Consider the following 17,462-nt stretch of genomic DNA (forward strand, 5'->3'; position numbering starts at 1 on the left):
TTTGGACATAACTTTGCTCAGTGCGCTGTGTCCGCTCCAGAGACTGAAATTCCTGAGTCTGCTCCAGAGACTGAAATTCTTGAGTCTACTCCAGAGAGTAAAACCACTATGGCCGATCCTTGCTCCATTGTCATGACCATGCAGACTTCTCCCCCTGGCTCCCTGAGCTACTGGCACCTCCTTGTCTCCTTGTATTGCCAGTGCCACCCTGGAAGCTCCTCTGGGCACCTGCCCATTACCTGAAATGACTCCAGGGCAGTTGCAATTAAAGATTTTTTTTTTTTACTCCCTTATCATGCGCTTCCTATAAGCCACTAACTCTAACAATTAGTGTATTCATAAATTAACATTAAGCAAGATTGATAAATTCTGTAAAAATATTTTTTTTAGTTCATAATATGCAATAATTATCTGAAATTTCACCACATATGTATCATGCATATATATTGGGAAGTGACCAGCATAACTGAAACAATATCAATATTACCAGTAAAATAGAGAATAACTACTACTTGAAAAAATACTCCTTTTGAGACTAAGATAAAACGCTTAATTACTTTGCAAGTATTCTATATCAAACATACTGGAATGGCAGGACCACGTTTTGGTTGCTCATTTTACATTATTTCAGTTTATATACAAATCTATTTTAATCAGTGTGTACACACATAGATTTATTTTCAATACAATGAAGCAGAACATTTGTTGTCTTACTTGGCTTCAATGTCGACTGTCAGACTTGGATCATCCACATAGTAGAATGGCCTACTGGGTTTTAATTTCACTTCAAATGTTGGAAGTACTGAAACCAAGCCAGACACACAAATAAATATATACATTATTTTAGTTATCACATTTTTACACAACATATAGTTTTCTGACACACATCTTACCATATTCTTTGACCTCAAAGTCAGCAGTAAACTGCTTCTGAGGGGTGTTTGCGAACCGTGTGACCACCTTCCACATCCCAAGACTGGAAAATACAGAACACATCCAGAAACATAACATCTGATTTCATGACATCAAAACAGACCATGTTTATTGATAAAGCATTAGGTATTGTCCAGAAGTACATGCCATAGATCAGGTTTCCTCAATTATGTTTTAGCATGGGCCAAATTTTTACAACAATACATAGCCAAGGGCCACCGACCTCAATGTTATGAAATGCCATATGACAGACCTCCGCAGTTTGCATACATAAAGCACACATTGGCTTAACGTTGTGGTCCATGCACTTTTGAAGTGTCCATTTTTTTTTCTTCACAATTGCAATGTTTTCTCTGTTAGCCCTCCTGTTACCCTCAAATATAGTAACATTTGTTACCCACTGGGGTCAATTTGACCCCAGCAATTTAAACCTCCAGAATATGATTGTTTTTTTTTTTTTTTTTTTTTTTTTTACAAAGGTTTATGTCTCAGGTAATTTATGTCTGACAGCATATCTGGTGGGCCCTGGAACCATTTTGATGACATTAGCAGCACTATGGCTACCCTGTCATTTACGTGGTGGGGCAGGACCATAATAATGTGAACTACTAGTGGTTCTCGCAATACTACAGGTATGGTTTGGTTTGGTTAGGTTAGATTAGAGCCCTAAATCAGAGGGAAGTTGTTTGAATGTTACATTGAATATATAAAATTAAAGCATGCTATAGTGACCTCAATAAAACAACCTAAACAAATGGGTGTAAAATTTGATTTTTCTTATGTTTTATACAGCTAAAAGAGCCTGGGGTCAAATTGACCCTAAAGAACACAGATGCTACAAAATGTGTACAGGACATTGGAGAAATATGATCATGTTAATTTTATGTTTACAGAGTTGTCCCCATTAAATTAGGAAAAGTCATTAAATCTAAATCAAAAAAAAAAAAAATGATGTCAATCGTGTTTTTACAGACGTTAAACATTGAATGGGGTCAAATTGACCCCAAAGATAATAGGAGGGTTAAACTAAAGGCCCGTTCACACCAAGAACAAAAACTATTAAAGGTCCCATGGCATGGCATTTTTCTAATATTTTATAATGTTTCCTGAGGTGTACTTATATGGTTAGTATGATTTTTACATCATAAAATGTCATAATTTAGAAATAAAAGGCATTTATTTCTATACTGCTGTTTGCCCTGTGGCTGAATGCCCTGTTTCAAGAGGCGTGTCTGCTGTGAGACTTCAGTAAAAACGCCCACTGTTGTGATTGGCTGACATCTTGCATTTGAAATGAGCGGAGGGGGCGTGGTTTAACGAGGTCTACGAGGCACAAGCTGCTGCCAGAGAGACGGATGGACCTGAGTTCACTTCACATCAGTTCTCAGCACGTCTCAGTTCAGTGAACTGTTATAGTTACAGCATATACTTCAGGTTATTAGTTTATTTCTACACAGTAAAATCCCCAGAGTTAAATTAACACTGCTCAGAGAACATTTGGTCCCACTCTACAGAGTGTTAAAGTAACACTGAATCAGTGTTAAATTTAATGAGATAATTGAGAGATTAATTAAGTGATGATTGGCCATTAGTGATGAAAACCTGATGATAATGAGCAGAATCACTGAAGGAAAGAGAAAAAGAAAAACACAAGAACTACGACTGACTATAAAAAAGACATTAAATCTCTGAAGATCTCAGCAGAGGAGGATTAAACAACTCCACAAACAGCATTACCAGCTTCACACATTACTAACCAGGCTGACTTTATTTCTGTCAGACGTCTCTTATTGAGAATTAACAAATGTTTTGTTTGATTTTGTTGTGAAAATTGTTAGTTTTTAATGTGACCATCATGGTGATCAGTGTTTTCTTTAGTTGGGCAGTTTGATGACTTTTTAACATTAGTGTTTCTCTGGCTGCTGTAAATGAGTTTGCTATAGCAAGAAAAGCAAGAGTAAACACAATCAGATGCTGTCGGCTGCTCGATGATGAGAATATGATCATTGTATAATGATTTAATTCATTGATTTTATGACTGAGTATGAGCAATATACTATTCACTTTTTTTATTGTGATTTTAGAAAAGATCCAACACTGTTTTAATCAGAAAATCTGAATAAGTTTTGCAACCGATTGTACACTAATCGTTTCTAACTCCTGCGAGATGAACTCACACACAGACATCAAGAATCTGCCTATGAATCTCAACAATGGTGACATGCTTCATGCCACAATGCATTCTGGGAGCCATAGATGAGTTTTGCGTGATGCACCCAGAATGCATTGTGGCATGAAGCATGTCACCATTGTTGAGATTCATAGGCAGATTCTTGATCTCTGTGTGTGAGTAAAACTCGCAGGAGTTAAAAGTGCTTATTGTGTGATGTGTTATTAAACCGCAGTACAAATTTTACGTAAAATTTTTTTGATAATTGTTTAGTTTCTCTGATGATAACATTGCTGGATCTTCTGCCCTAGAATCACAATGCTCCTATAATCAATGACTCTCAGGAGATCAGCAAATAAGGCACTATATGATGATAACAACTGTATCATAAACAACAAGCGTCAAGATTTTCTTGCCATTTTCACCGTAACGAACAGTTACAGCAGCCAGAGAAAAACTTATGTTAGCAAGTCAAGGGTCAAGAGCCCAATTAAAGCAAACACTAATCACAATAATGGTAACTTCAAACAACTTTAATTTTCAATAAAACATCAACATCTAAACCTCAATAAGAGCTTCTGTAGTCATCTGATAGAAATAAAGTCTGTCTGGTTAGTAATGTGTGAAGCTGGTAATGCTGTTTGTGGAGTTGTTTAATCCTCCTCTTCTGAGATCTTCAGAGATTGAATGTCTTTTTTATAGTCAGTCGTAGTTCTTGTGTTTTTCTTTTTCTCTTTCCTTCAGTGATTCTACTCATTATCATCAGGTGTTCATCACTAATGGCCAATCATCACTTAATTAATCTCTTAATTATCTCATTAACTTTAACACTGATTCAGTGTTACTTTAACACTCTGTAGAGTGGGACCATATGTTCTCTGAGCAGTGTTAATTTAACTCTGGGGATTTTACTGTGTAGTCGGAGGGGCTGTCACTCATGTCAGAAAGTTAGTAACTTTAGTAAATTATGGATCAGCGCTGACTCGAGACGCGAACCGTTTAGAACGATTCAGTCCGATTTGGTGAACTGGTTCGGTTCACTAAAAAGAACCGATTCAAAAGAATGATTCGTTCGCGAACCGGACATCACGGAGATGGAGCGATTGCTAACAAAATTATTTATAGTAACTACTGAGTTGTGAGAACGCTGTCTGTCTGCGCAAGTTTATTGTGTTTGTATCTGAGAGTTCTGAATAAACACGAGTCCCAGTCACGCCGAGTCCGTCTTCATCATTATTCTACCAACTTTGTAACACATGCAATGTACCATTACAGCGAGATGAACGAGTTAGTAAGTGTTGATTATAGCATTATTTTTAGATATGTTCCAATCATATGAAAAGCGTCAGTGACACGCATTGAGTACACAGTGCAAACAAAGACACAACAGCAGTAATCGAATATAAGCCAGTTTATTGTGGGGAAAGCTGGCTAGCCTAGCCGGATACCCTCACGCTTACCCCCCTTCTGCTTAATCTCCCGCCGCGTTTGGTGCCTCCGCTGTGGGCCAGATGCAGTACTGGGGGTCGGGGATGTTGAAGGCCGACCGGTCAGTGCAGCCCGAGCTTCGGCGTGCGTGAGGTTTATCTCTAAAGAGATGTGGCTCTGCCGATGTTCAGCAGAAACTCACGACTGTATGCACATTGTAGAACAGATAGACGCGACGAGGACGTACAAAAACACTGACTCACAAGATAGAAAACACGAAAACACCGTTCTGTCGGGAGAGAGAGAAGCCGCTGTGTGTGCACGAATAATAAATAATTAGCTACACATAAGAAATCACTGATCACAGATCAGAAGGAACTGAAAAAACGCTTCTGTTTTCATTTGTACATCCAAACACTGAGAAACTGCCAGCATTCACTCGTTCACAACCCATGATCTCTCGAGCGTTTGCATGGGCGTGCCAGATTCTCTGGGTGGAGGAAAGGGAGGGAACCGTTCCTGTGTGGACGTCATAACAGGAGACTTCAGGATTGGCTAGTCTGGCCTGTCATTTTCTCAAAGGCAGAGAAAGACAGCCAGAACTCGGTTTTACACCGATCAACATTTCTATCCACTTGGGGACAATATTCAGGCTAGGGGAACTCATATTAATGTTGAAATACCTCATAAAATTAAAATTTCATGCCATGGGACCTTTAAGATAATTATGTAATGGAAGAGGCTGGCACTCATTCATTCAGCCACCGGAGGGAGCCCTCTCCTGAATACTAACTTGGACTCTTGCTCGTTGGTTACTTTCTGTTACACTCCTGTATAAATAGTCAAGCAAGATCCACTGTTACTTTGCGAAGTATTGCCAGTTATTCACTGCCTTACCAAGCATTTCCTATTACCTGTTTCATGGCCTTCTTGTTACTGACCTTTGTGCCTGTTTGTTGAATTTTTGCCTTTTGGATTACGCTTTTGCTGTGGTTTCTTGTTTGGACTGATTACTCATCACTGTTGATTCTGCCTGCTTTAACGACTACGTCTCTACCTGTTGTTTAGGATTTGGTTGCTGTTTTCTAATAAACTTCCAGCCTTTGGATCCCATCTTGCCTCCATGTCGAGTCCCTCACAGTATAAATGTAAGAGTTAATAACTATATTATATATTATTGTCCATACCAACGGACAATAACGTTACATTTATTGTAAGTGTGCACAGCAGTCTGCTGTTTTAAATGCTCAAGATTTTTAAAGCAGGGTGGATTCTGATTGGCCGCCAACAAATCAAAATCAAGCACAGGAACTATTCATTTTATAAAGGATATGTATATATTGTAGTCTATGAGATTTTCAGTTGATGAATGAACAGAACTTTATAGCTAGTTATAATAGTTACTAGTTACAGCACAAAATAAACATGAATGAACATCAGAAGGAATGTTGAAAGAAACAGTACAACTTATGGAAATCCATATCATGTCTCATGTAATTGCTCAGTGTTTCAACAGTGGAAAGATGCCACCACTTTGAGAACAACATGTCACTGGCTTAACCACTGGCTTAGTAGAGATCTTTCCATTTTTAGGCGCAATTTATTGTCCAAGGCTGAGGATATATCCAAACTGATTTATCCATGTCAGTCTCTTTACATTGCTCCAAAAAACGTGAGGAAAATTAACTCTATTATATATACATTTCTCTGGAGAAATAAGACCTACTATGTTAAAAAATCTCAGTTGGTTAAGGAATATAATAGGGGGGGTATAAAAACAGTGGATTTTGAGGCAATGTAAGGAACATTTAAAATAAAGTGGTTAAAAGAGTTTCTATTGAAGCCGGATTCATTATGGTTTCACATTCCAAAAAGCATTTTTAAGAAGTTCGGGGGGTTAAACTTTCTTTTGAAATGTGACTTCTTTTGAAATTTCTAAAATACCTTTTAAATGATTTTGCATCATTGGAAGATGGTATTTACCCATAACTTTACCCCTCACTGTGCCACCTTGTGGAATAATAGAGTAATTGTATCAAACAAAAAGTCTTTGTTCAACCAGCTTTGGTTTGACCAAGGTATTATCTTTGTTCATGACATTTTAGATACAAAGGGTGAAATCTTACAGTTAAAAGATTTAAAAATCAAATTTAATAATATTCAATGTTCTCTTAAAGAATATAAGAAAATCTGTAAAGCTATCCCAGTGAATTTGATACAGATGATAAAAAACACAATTAGTTTTTCTAATGTCCAAATCAAACTTCCAAACTTAACGATAGGAGAATTAAACATTACGGACAAAAAATGTGACAACCAATATTTAAATAAAGCTTTCAAAGGATATATAGTAAATCATGATAATGAAAGGAAGATAAAACTTAAAATATTAGATAATCCAACAATTGTAGGAAAACATTGGGAATTTATAAAATGACCAATTGCACCCAAAGTAAAAGAAATGCAATTTAAAATTCTTAACAACTATTATCCATCTGCGGAGACACTGAGGGGCAGATTTGGTTTTGAAGTTGACCCTTGTGACTTTTGTCATGAAAACCCAGAACGAACAGAGCATTTATTCTTCCTTTGCTCAGTTAGTAGGACGTTTTGGAAAGAAGTACACAGCTGGTTAAATATTAAAATTAGTGAACTTTAACAATTTACAATAGAAGATATTCTTATTTATAACTCTAAACTGACGAGGGATCTTTCACCTTTGATTAACCTCATCATCATTATGGGTAAATACCACATACACAAAAGTAAATGGAAAAAACAATTGCCAAATGTAAACTGTTTTAAAAATGAATTTTGTATGTTATTATCCTCCTTGAATCTTGTAAAAAATTCTAAACAATATGTAGAAGCTAGACAAAAGAGAACTGGAGCGCTGCTGGAATCCCTTGTATCCTCTGGTGCTCTTGGAAGGGTTAAATGTTGAAAAAGAATTTGGAAAAAAATCCAAGTCAAGGCACTCAATAGGATGCAAAAGTAAAAAGCCTTTATTAGTTGGGCTAAAACATTAAAACACCAACGCGTATCGGCCCATTGGCCTTCTTCAGGGTGTTGGTAACAAACAGACAGGATCAAGCAATACTTATAGTTGCATTGGTTTCAGGTGTGCCACTCTGGCACTTGCAACACAATTTTTGGCCACTAGAGGCAATAATTCAGATAATGGCTATTGCCAAAGGTTAGACTATACAAATACAAGGCAAAATAAGAGATCTCCAAGTGGAAAAAAATAGGAGTGACACCAATACAAACATCTTGTGTACTCCACACAGTTATGTCCCTGAAATCAATAAATGTTAATAGGCTAGTTACCCATCTTACTTCTGAATTCATTGTCAAGATAGTTCTAAAACAACAGAAGAAAAAATGTTATGGGCATTACAGTACATTCAAAGAATAGTCAACATTCACGGACAACAATACACTGTCCCTAATGAGACACAGCCATTACAAAAAAGGTGAGAGGTCAAAATCTTCATTGAGGCCTGGATGACTGGTGGCCCTCAAGGAATAGATCCAATATGTCTCCCTTTGTTTAAGGCGTTTGATGATATCCCCACCCCTGGCATCAAGGCGAATAGCCTCAATACCCACTACTCTTAGGGTCGAATCACTCCCATGTTTGGCCATTGGATAGTTCATGTTTCCAGTCCGAATGGCATATCTATGTTCAGCTACCATGTCTCTTAGTCTCCTTTTAGTTAGGCCTATGTAAAAACAGCCACAAGTACACTCTAAACGATAAACAACATGTGTAGTATTGCAATTTATAAAACTATTAATAGTGTAAGTCTTATTGCTAAAAACATCCATAAATTTGTCAGTTTTAGCAATATTCTCACAATAATTACAATTACCACAAGGAAAGAGTGTGGGGGCCCTCCTAAAGCTGATCCCAGGGGGTTTCGTGAATATTTCCCGTAAAGTCGGGTCACATTCAATAATGTTCCAGTTTTTCTTTATAATGTGTAATGTGACCCGACTTTACGGGAAATATTCACGGAACCCCAGGGATCAGCTTTAGGAGGGCCCCCACACTTAAAGACAAGTTAGTAAGAAGTTACCTCCCTGCTCCTAAACGTGAAACTTGGCTTCGTCAACCCAAGGGAAACTTTCCTTGTGGTAATTGTAATTATTGTGAGAATATTGCTAAAACTGACAAATTTATGGATGTTTTTAGCAATAAGACTTACACTATTAATAGTTTTATAAATTGCAATACTACACATGTTGTTTATCGTTTAGAGTGTACTTGTGGCTGTTTTTACATAGGCCTAACTAAAAGGAGACTAAGAGACAGGGTAGCTGAACATAGATATGCCATTCGGACCGGAAACATGAACTATCCAATGGCCAAACATTATATAGACGCAAAACATGGGAGTGATTCGACCCTAAGAGTAGTGGGCATTGAGGCTATTCGCCTGGATGCCAGGGGTGGGGATATCATCAAACGCCTTAAACAAAGGGAGACATAGGCTGCGTCCCAATTCGCCTACTTATACTACGTCCTAAAAGTATGTACTCTTTTTGTGAAGAAAAAGTACATACTTTTGAGTGTGTAGCAGAAGAGTATGCAAGCTTTGGGACATACTACTTCGTCATCTTTAACGGACTCTGTAACGTGCGTCCCGTCACCGTTTAAACTGTCAATCATCGTCACAGTTAAAATCCCCCACTTTAAATTTAATTTCCTACCGTATCGGAGAGAAATGTAGTCGCTCGTTGATCTGCCTTTCGTGGGTCTTTAGACTCCTCTCATGTGTTTGCAAAGTTAATGGCCAAACGTATCATTACAAAAGTTCTCAATGCTGCTGCAGGTGAAATATAATGTGGATAATATTGAATAAATATCTTTTCGTCTGGTTAAATACTGATAATTGATCACTCAAACCACTTTATCTAATCTTCTCCACTTAACCGTCAGACTCGCGTAACCGTCATGTTTGTAGTTTTTTAACACTTTTTATTCGCGTTTGTAGTTCTAATCGAATCCTCGTCCATCTCGCAATGGGTTGTGGGCAATATCAGCCGTTAGAGTGCGCATCGATCTGCACTTCGGATTCTGACCGGAAATAGTAAACCATCCGGGAATCTTTGGAATACTCTTTTCAACATACTACGATTTGGGACATACTAATTCTTTTTTCGAATACTATTTAGTACGGATAGTATGCGAATTGGGACGCAGCAATATTGGATCTATTCCTTGAGGGCCACCAGTCATCCAGGCCTCAATGAAGATTTTGACCTCTCACCTTTTTTATAATGGCTGTGTCTCATTAGGGACAGTGTATTGTTGTCCGTGAATGTTGACTATTCTTTGAATGTACTGTAATGCCCATAACATTTTTTCTTCTGTTGTTTTAGAACTATCTTGACAATGAATTCAGAAGTAAGATGGGTAACTAGCCTATTCACATTTATTGACTTCAGGGACATAACTGTGTGGAGTACACAAGATGTTTGTATTGGTGTCACTCCTATTTTTTTCCACTTGGAGATCTCTTATTTTGCCTTGTATTTGTATAGTCTAACCTTTGGCAATAGCCATTATCTGAATTATTGCCTCTAGTGGCCAAAAATTGTGTTGCAAGTGCCAGAGTGGCACACCTGAAACCAATGCAACTATAAGTATTGCTTGATCCTGTCTGTTTGTTACCAACACCCTGAAGAAGGCCAATGGGCCGATACGCGTTGGTGTTTTAATGTTTTAGCCCAACTAATAAAGGCTTTTTACTTTTGCATCCTATTGAGTGCCTTGACTTGGATTTTTTTCCAAATTCTTTTTCAATATGTAGAAGCTATTTGTCATGCTGCTGAAATGTTTTTGAGTCTGTAACACATATTATTTATTTTGAGAACAATGCCTTTTTTTTTTTCCATTATCAATCTGCATTTTGTTGTTGCCTTGCCTGTCGTTTTTTTGTTAGTTTTTTTTTCTTATGCTGTTGTCTCCACGAGAGTTTGTAATAAACATAAAAAAAAAAGCTATTTTAGCGACCATAAACTTAGTCAGTTAGAATTTTTTTAAATTTTTTTAGCATGGTTAATTACTGTTCTTCAGTACACTCTCAGAAAAAAGGTACAGTAGAGGTACAATTTTGTTCCTTTGTTCCTACACAATTGGGAATCTACCTAGATTTATACCATTGTTTTCTTCTACTTAGAGCAGGGGTAAGCAAGTTCAGTCCTAGAGAGACACTGTCCTGCAGAGTTTGAAAATGTGATGATCACCATTATGGTGATCGGTGTTTCCTTTAGTTTTAACTTTTTTGGGCAGTTTGGCTCTAGGCTTTTTATGTAAGTTTGTGGTTGTTGTTAAAATGTTAACAAAACACATAATCTGTTCAAATCTAAAGAAGCCATAAACAAAAATTATCATGAAGAAATTTTTTTTGACTAAACTCATCACTGACTAAAACTATCAGCATATGAATCTCAACAATGGTGACATACTTAATGCTGCAATGCATGCTGGGAGCCATGAGTTTTATACTGTGGTGGCTTAGTAGGGTTGGAGCTAAACTCTGCAGGACATCAGCTCTCTAGGACCGAACTTGCCTACCCCTGACTTAGAGGTACAAAAATGTACCCTTACGGGTCCCGCCCCAATGACACCACTTGTACCTTAAAAGGTACCATTTTGTACTCTTTTTTTTGAGAGTGTATTGTATATTTGAATAAATCCTTCAGGTTTGTATAACAACGTGTCGTCACCATGCACAATCGTTGTCAGCTTTCAACACTACAATGTCTTTCTACAAATCAAATTAGCGAAGTAGCACAAGCACATTGAATACGTCAGAAATAGAATGGGATATTTGTTTACTCGTCGCATCGTGCCGTGCCACATCCAGTGTAGAGAGCGTCACTGATTTGAGTTCGCTATATTTGCTTTTGCCCCACCGTGTGGCGCCATTCGCATCTGGTGTAGACACTGTACAGTTTGTCACTGACGCTGCTTTTGAATTATCAGCGATTTTGCGCAAGCAACATGATTACAGTGACATTACTCTGACAGAAACATTTGACTTTAGTGTAGGCCCTCTGTGCAGTGATGGGAATAACGGCGTTACAGATAAACGGCGTTACTAACGGAATAATTTTTTTCAGTAACGAGTAATCAAACGAATTACCGTTTCTCCCGTTACAACGCCGTTAGCGTTACTGAGGAAAAAAAATGCGGCGTTAGTCGCGTTACTATAATTGAGCTCACTGAAGCGCTTTTCATCCGAACAGGCTCTCTGTCAGTCGGACCTGCAACGTGTGTGTGTGTGTGTGTGTGTGCATGTGCGCGTGTGCGTGCGCACCAGTCATGCGTGTTGGGGGTGGGTGCGGTGGTACACATAACTGATGATGTTTGGTGGGTGGGAGACAAGGTTGAAGTTGATAGGTTGAGTTCACACCTATTTTTTTCACGGTCTATGGTTCACACAAACACACACACACACCTATGACGCACACGCATATGCACATTCAGCGATGGTCCAACGACTTCAAAGGTAGCTTTCGCAAACTGGAAGTATAAGCGCTACTTTTCCCTCGTTGAGGTGAAAGGTAAGAATATTTATGTAACGTGCAACTTCAGGAAGAAAGAGTCTCTCCACGCCGGTGGCAAGTGATTCTGAAGCACCTCACATCATCATATGCCACAAAATTAGTGGCTAAAAACCCAGGTGATAACGTGAGCTCCACTACCAAAGGAAAGTATAGTACTGATAATATTTACACAATATTTACACTATAGTAGGCCTACTGATAATATTTACAATAATGCATTGAATTTGATAGGTGTCTCTCACATTGTCCCACAGCAACATTACAATAGTGTACATTAATGTACAATGTTTTATAATAATAATTTATTCTATTTAGTGTCCAATTAATTTATTTAACATATCTAATATTGGGGGCATCCAAGTTATTTGACATATTTGAACATTTGGAAGAAAAAAAAAAGTAACGCAGTAATTACTTTCCCTGGTAGTTACTTTTATAATGATGTAACTCAGTTACTAACTCAGTTACTATTTGTAAGAAGTAACTAGTAACTATAACTAATTACTTTTTTAAAGTAATGTGCCCAACACTGCCTCTGTGTAGTGTTTTACATACCTTGCAACCTCAGGAATGGCGTATTTTCCGGACTTCATCCCTTTCCCTGGATATATCTTTTCTGATGAAACTGTGATGCCTTGTGGATTCTTAAGAAACAGTTTGTTGAGATAGTCAGTTGAATGATGCTCATTACAGCTGAAATGTCACAAATGAATGAATATGTGAACGAACATGTATGTGTGCGTGTGCTATTTTTTGTGTACCATGATTTCCACCATGACTCCAGACTGACTGAGAGGGTTCAGGTTGGGCGTCAGAGAGAAAATCCTGTATTGAACTGCAAAAAAGGTCAAAGCAAAAACTGAAATACTTTGTTTGAAAGTTTTAAATGATTTTAGTTTTTACGTAATTTGAGATACTTGTCATTCAATGTGTTAAAAAAAAATTGCACTATAGCCATTATAGCAACAACAATTCAATAGGCTTGTAACAGTTGTATAAATGATAAAATGTACTTTATAATGGCATAATGCAACCCCTCCTGTTTGAACCACCCGCTCCAAGCACGACTTGAACCCAGGTCTGCCTGCATGAGAGTTGGACGCTCTAAAAAGGAGGCTAAAGGCTTATATTCCAACATATATTACATTCGTTTAGCTTGAGATGGCTTGAGGTCAAATGTAATTTATTATCACTTGTCTGATAGAACTTCAGTTTTTTAAAAAAATATAATAATAATAACACCCTTCCCAAAAAGCTAATGCAGCTCTTTCGTTGTACAAACCAGAGGCCATTCACACTCCATCTGTCCTATATTTAATTGGTAGTATACGTGCAAAAGTACACAATCTTTATGATGTCATGCTGATGTAACACATTTAACGTTCACATTGTGTTAATGCACTCTATATCTTTCATGTTTTTAGCACTGAATCGTACCTGTGGTAGCAGGCGTGTAGATGGGCTTGTCTGTCTGAACAAATATATATCCAGACTGGAATGAGAGCATGACCACTTTCTCCAGGAGTTTGGATGGAAATTGAGCTTGTAGATACACATACTGCTTCTCCAGAGGATCTTCAGAGAAGAATTTCTGATCATCAGGGATCTAAAACAAAGAAAATGAATTATTCCTTTGCAAATTTGGAAACAAGGAAAAATATTTTTACAATTTAAAAACTTAATTGTACAAATGTAGATGATGAATCACACAGATACACTCACACAAGCAAAACATATGGCATCACCTTTATATCTGTAAGGATCTGGTAATTGTCTGCAGTCAGTCTCACTGTTTTGGACAGCATCTCCTTGTCTTTTGTTGGGAAGTTCTTCACTGTAATCTTTACATCAAAAGCTCCTCCAGAGTAATCCTGAGCCTCCAACAACACGTTCTCTGAGGAACCCACTCTCAGCAAATTAGGAGCTGTCAGAACAAACCTGAGGAGAACAATTCAAATCTTAAACACAGATCTATTAGTAAGTCTATGAACAAACGGTGTGTTTAATACTCACAGCGGGTCACACAGTGTGAGGAGGGGTGAGGAGAGAAGAACAACGGTCAGACACAGCAGCTTCACGTCCATCCTGTCTGTCTGTCTGTGTGTGTCTCTGTCTGTCTGTCTGTCTGTCTGTGTGTCTCTGTTTCTTCCTGTGAGTGTCTGTGAACCTGTAGCAGATCAGATTTATACCCGCCCCGTGACCCCCAGAGTCCAAACTGCCCTCTCTCACTGACACCCCTTTTCCCATCATGGTGATTAGGTAACACATTCGGGAATGGGAGGATCTTGGAAAGATTTTTTGCAGGATTTCCAAAATTACGAAAGAATATTGCACTTAAAATATTGTTTATTAGTATATGTGTGTGAGGAAAAAACATTATTATGATGAAGCTGTGTCTCAATATCCTGTGCTTTTGTCAGCAACCATTATTATTATTTTTTTTAAATATGTTATCATGCATCACCTGCAAACTCAAACCAAAGAAATGACATATCCAGACTAAAATGATTTCAATTTTTGAAACTGCTAAACTATAGGCATAATTGTCTCCTGACAAATCGTCAACTGTATGTCATTATGCATTCATGAGTCTGACATGCACTTTACTCATGTAACACAGAAGCAACTACTCTTAGAAATCTGTAGAAACTGAGCTGATGGTCAAACAGTTTTGTGTATCAAAATTATACGTATAAAGAGTTTGAGAGTTCTTAGTTGTGCATTTCAGATTTCCTGTAAATCATTATGCTTGTTGTGCAAATACAACCTTTGGTAAATGGGCAGCTGCTCTATTGATCTTTTAGGGGTCGAGAGAACTATTGAACAGTATATTTTCATGAAAATGTGCCAAAGCTGTTAGGTGCACTGGAATGAGGTTTGTTGATTAATTTGTTTTGCTCAACATTTAACTTTTGTAACACTGGCAGGAACAAAAGAGATGGCAGGCATAGAACCGATCTGTGTGCAGGGTTCATCATTGCAAATGTAATGGAGGCCAGCTTGTAGTTGCTTTGTGAGTAAACCTCACTCCTCTGATCTCAAAAAATGCTCTAGCGACTGATGTTCAAGGTTGCATCCTTTAGTCTCCTTGTTAGAGCGTCCATCTCTCATGCCGGCGGACCCGGGTTCGTGTCCCGTTTATAGTGTGGCGGTTCGAACAGGAGGGGTTACATTGGTGCCGTGACCCTGATGGGAGTGAGGTTTAGGGGAGTAAGTGTAACGGAGTCCAGCTTGTAGTTGCTGTGCGAGTAAACCTCACTCCTCTGATCTCAAGAGACACTCTGGCGACTGACGCTAGGGGTTGCAGCCTTAAGCCTCCTTGTTAGAGCATCCGACTCTATTGCCGGGGGACCCGGGTTCGAGTCCCGTTTAGAGTGGGGTGGTTCGAATAGGAGGGGTTACATTGGTGCCATGATCCGGATGGGAGTGAGGTTTAGGGGGGCAAGTGTAACGGAGGCCAGTTTCAAGTTGTTGTGTGAGTAAACCTCACTCCTCTGATCTCAAGAGACGCTCTGGTGACTGACGCTAGGAGTTGCAGCCTTTAGCCTCCTTGTTAGAGTGTACGACTCTCATGCCGGCAGACCCAGGTTCGATTCCCGGGCGGACGGTTTTTGAACAGGCGGGGTTACATTGGTGCCGTGACCCAGATGGGAGTGAGGTTTAGGGGGGTGAGTGTAACGGAGACCAGCTCGTAGTCACTGTGCAAGTAAACCTCACTCCTCTGATCCTAAGAGATGCTCTAGTGACTGATGCTACAGGTTGCCTCATTTAGCCTCCTTGTTGGAGTGTCCGACTGTCATGCCGGCGGATTCGAGTCCCATTTAGAATGGGGCGGTTCGAACAGGAGGGGTTACATTGGTGCCGTGACCTGGAAGGGAGGGAGGGAGGTTTAGGGGGGTAAGTGTAACGGAGGCCAGCTAGTAGTCGCTGTGCAAGTAAACCTCACTCCTCTGATCTCAAGAGACGCTCTGGCGACTGACGCTAGGGGTTGCCTCCTTGTTAGAGCGTACAACTCTCATGCCGGCGGACCCGGGTTCGATTCCCGCTTGGTCTGGGCGGTTTGAACAGGAGGGGTTACATTGGTGCGATGACCCGGATGGGAGTGAGGTTTAGGGGGGTGAGTATAACGGAGGCCAGCTAGTAGTCGCTGTGCGAGTAAACCTCACTCCTCTGATCTTAAGAGATGCTCTAGCGCTGACCCTAGAGTAGGGCTGTGCGATATATCGCATGACATTGTTAGGCGCATCTCATCAGTAAAGCCGGTTCCTTGATTAGTAGTAAATCGCCATAACCTGCTTTCAGATGGAGCGGCATTTACTACACAGAGCCGTAGTTCACTGACAAGCTGAGCCATATCACATTAATTATCACGGACGTATCGCCTGCGATAATTAATGCGATATGGCTCAGCTTGTCAGTGAACTACGGCTCTGTGTAGTAAATGCCGCTCTATCTGAAAGTAGGTGATGGCGATTTACTACTAATCAAGGAACCGGCTTTACTGACGAGATGCGCCTAACAATGTCATGCGATATATCGCACAGCCCTACCCTAGAGGTTGCATCCTTAAGTCCAATTTCTTATGCTCAGCCCCATCACATAAAATTAAGATGGAAAATTATTATTTTAAATTTTTTTATTTTAATCCATTAGTATACGCAATGTACTTATTTAATTGCTGCCACATGATCTACTCTCCTATACACTACAGAAGAAACAGTGGCCATTTTGTGAAAAAAAAACATGAATGAATCATTTTAATAATAAAAAAATTGTCAAATAGTCAAAATAGTAAAGATATACTTATCAAAATCATGACAACATATAATTGTGATATAAATAGAATATTTGAAGTAATGTGCCCAGTTAAACTTCAACAAGCCTACGTCAGAAATGGCAGCCACATCAGCAGCAGAAATACTGTGTTGTGCATGTAGGCATTAAAATAAGGGCACAATATGAGAGAGATAGAAAAAATAAAATAATAATATATATATAAAAAAACTGAAGGCAATGTCTCCCTTCAAAACTGTGCAGTCTTCAACCCCGCCACACTATTTTTTTCTTGGAAAAAAATCAAGACAATTAAAAATTACTTGATTACCATTTGATATATTAAAGACTAACACAATACAAATGTGTTTTTAGTTAAACATCTAAATTGTGACCACGGACCACAAAACCATATAAACCAGTAAGTCGCACAGGTATATTTGTGGCAATAGCCAACAATACATTGTACGGGTCAAAATTATTGATTTTCCTTTAATGCCAAAAATAATTACGATATTAAGTAAAGATCATGTTCCATGAAGATATTTTGTACATTTCCTACCATAAATATATACAA

General features: G+C 38.7%; 1 protein-coding gene across 1 annotated transcript in view; it reads right to left on the minus strand.

Annotated features, from left to right (window-relative positions):
* The window catches only part of LOC307122956 (complement C3-like), a 70,575-nt gene that overhangs the window by 50,634 nt on the left and 2,479 nt on the right, over positions 1 to 17,462 (minus strand). The window contains exons 2-8 of the mRNA XM_079811301.1: positions 14,126 to 14,279; positions 13,858 to 14,050; positions 13,550 to 13,718; positions 12,874 to 12,947; positions 12,668 to 12,756; positions 894 to 976; positions 715 to 802 (exon numbers count right to left, since the gene is read on the minus strand). Of these exons, the coding sequence (XP_079667427.1) occupies positions 715 to 802; positions 894 to 976; positions 12,668 to 12,756; positions 12,874 to 12,947; positions 13,550 to 13,718; positions 13,858 to 14,050; positions 14,126 to 14,196 (767 nt within the window). The 5' untranslated portion in view covers positions 14,197 to 14,279. The remainder of the gene's footprint in view (positions 1 to 714; positions 803 to 893; positions 977 to 12,667; positions 12,757 to 12,873; positions 12,948 to 13,549; positions 13,719 to 13,857; positions 14,051 to 14,125; positions 14,280 to 17,462) is intronic.

The sequence above is a fragment of the Gobio gobio genome (genome assembly GCF_949357685.1).
Source record: "Gobio gobio genome assembly, chromosome: 3".
Taxonomy (NCBI): domain Eukaryota; kingdom Metazoa; phylum Chordata; class Actinopteri; order Cypriniformes; family Gobionidae; genus Gobio; species Gobio gobio.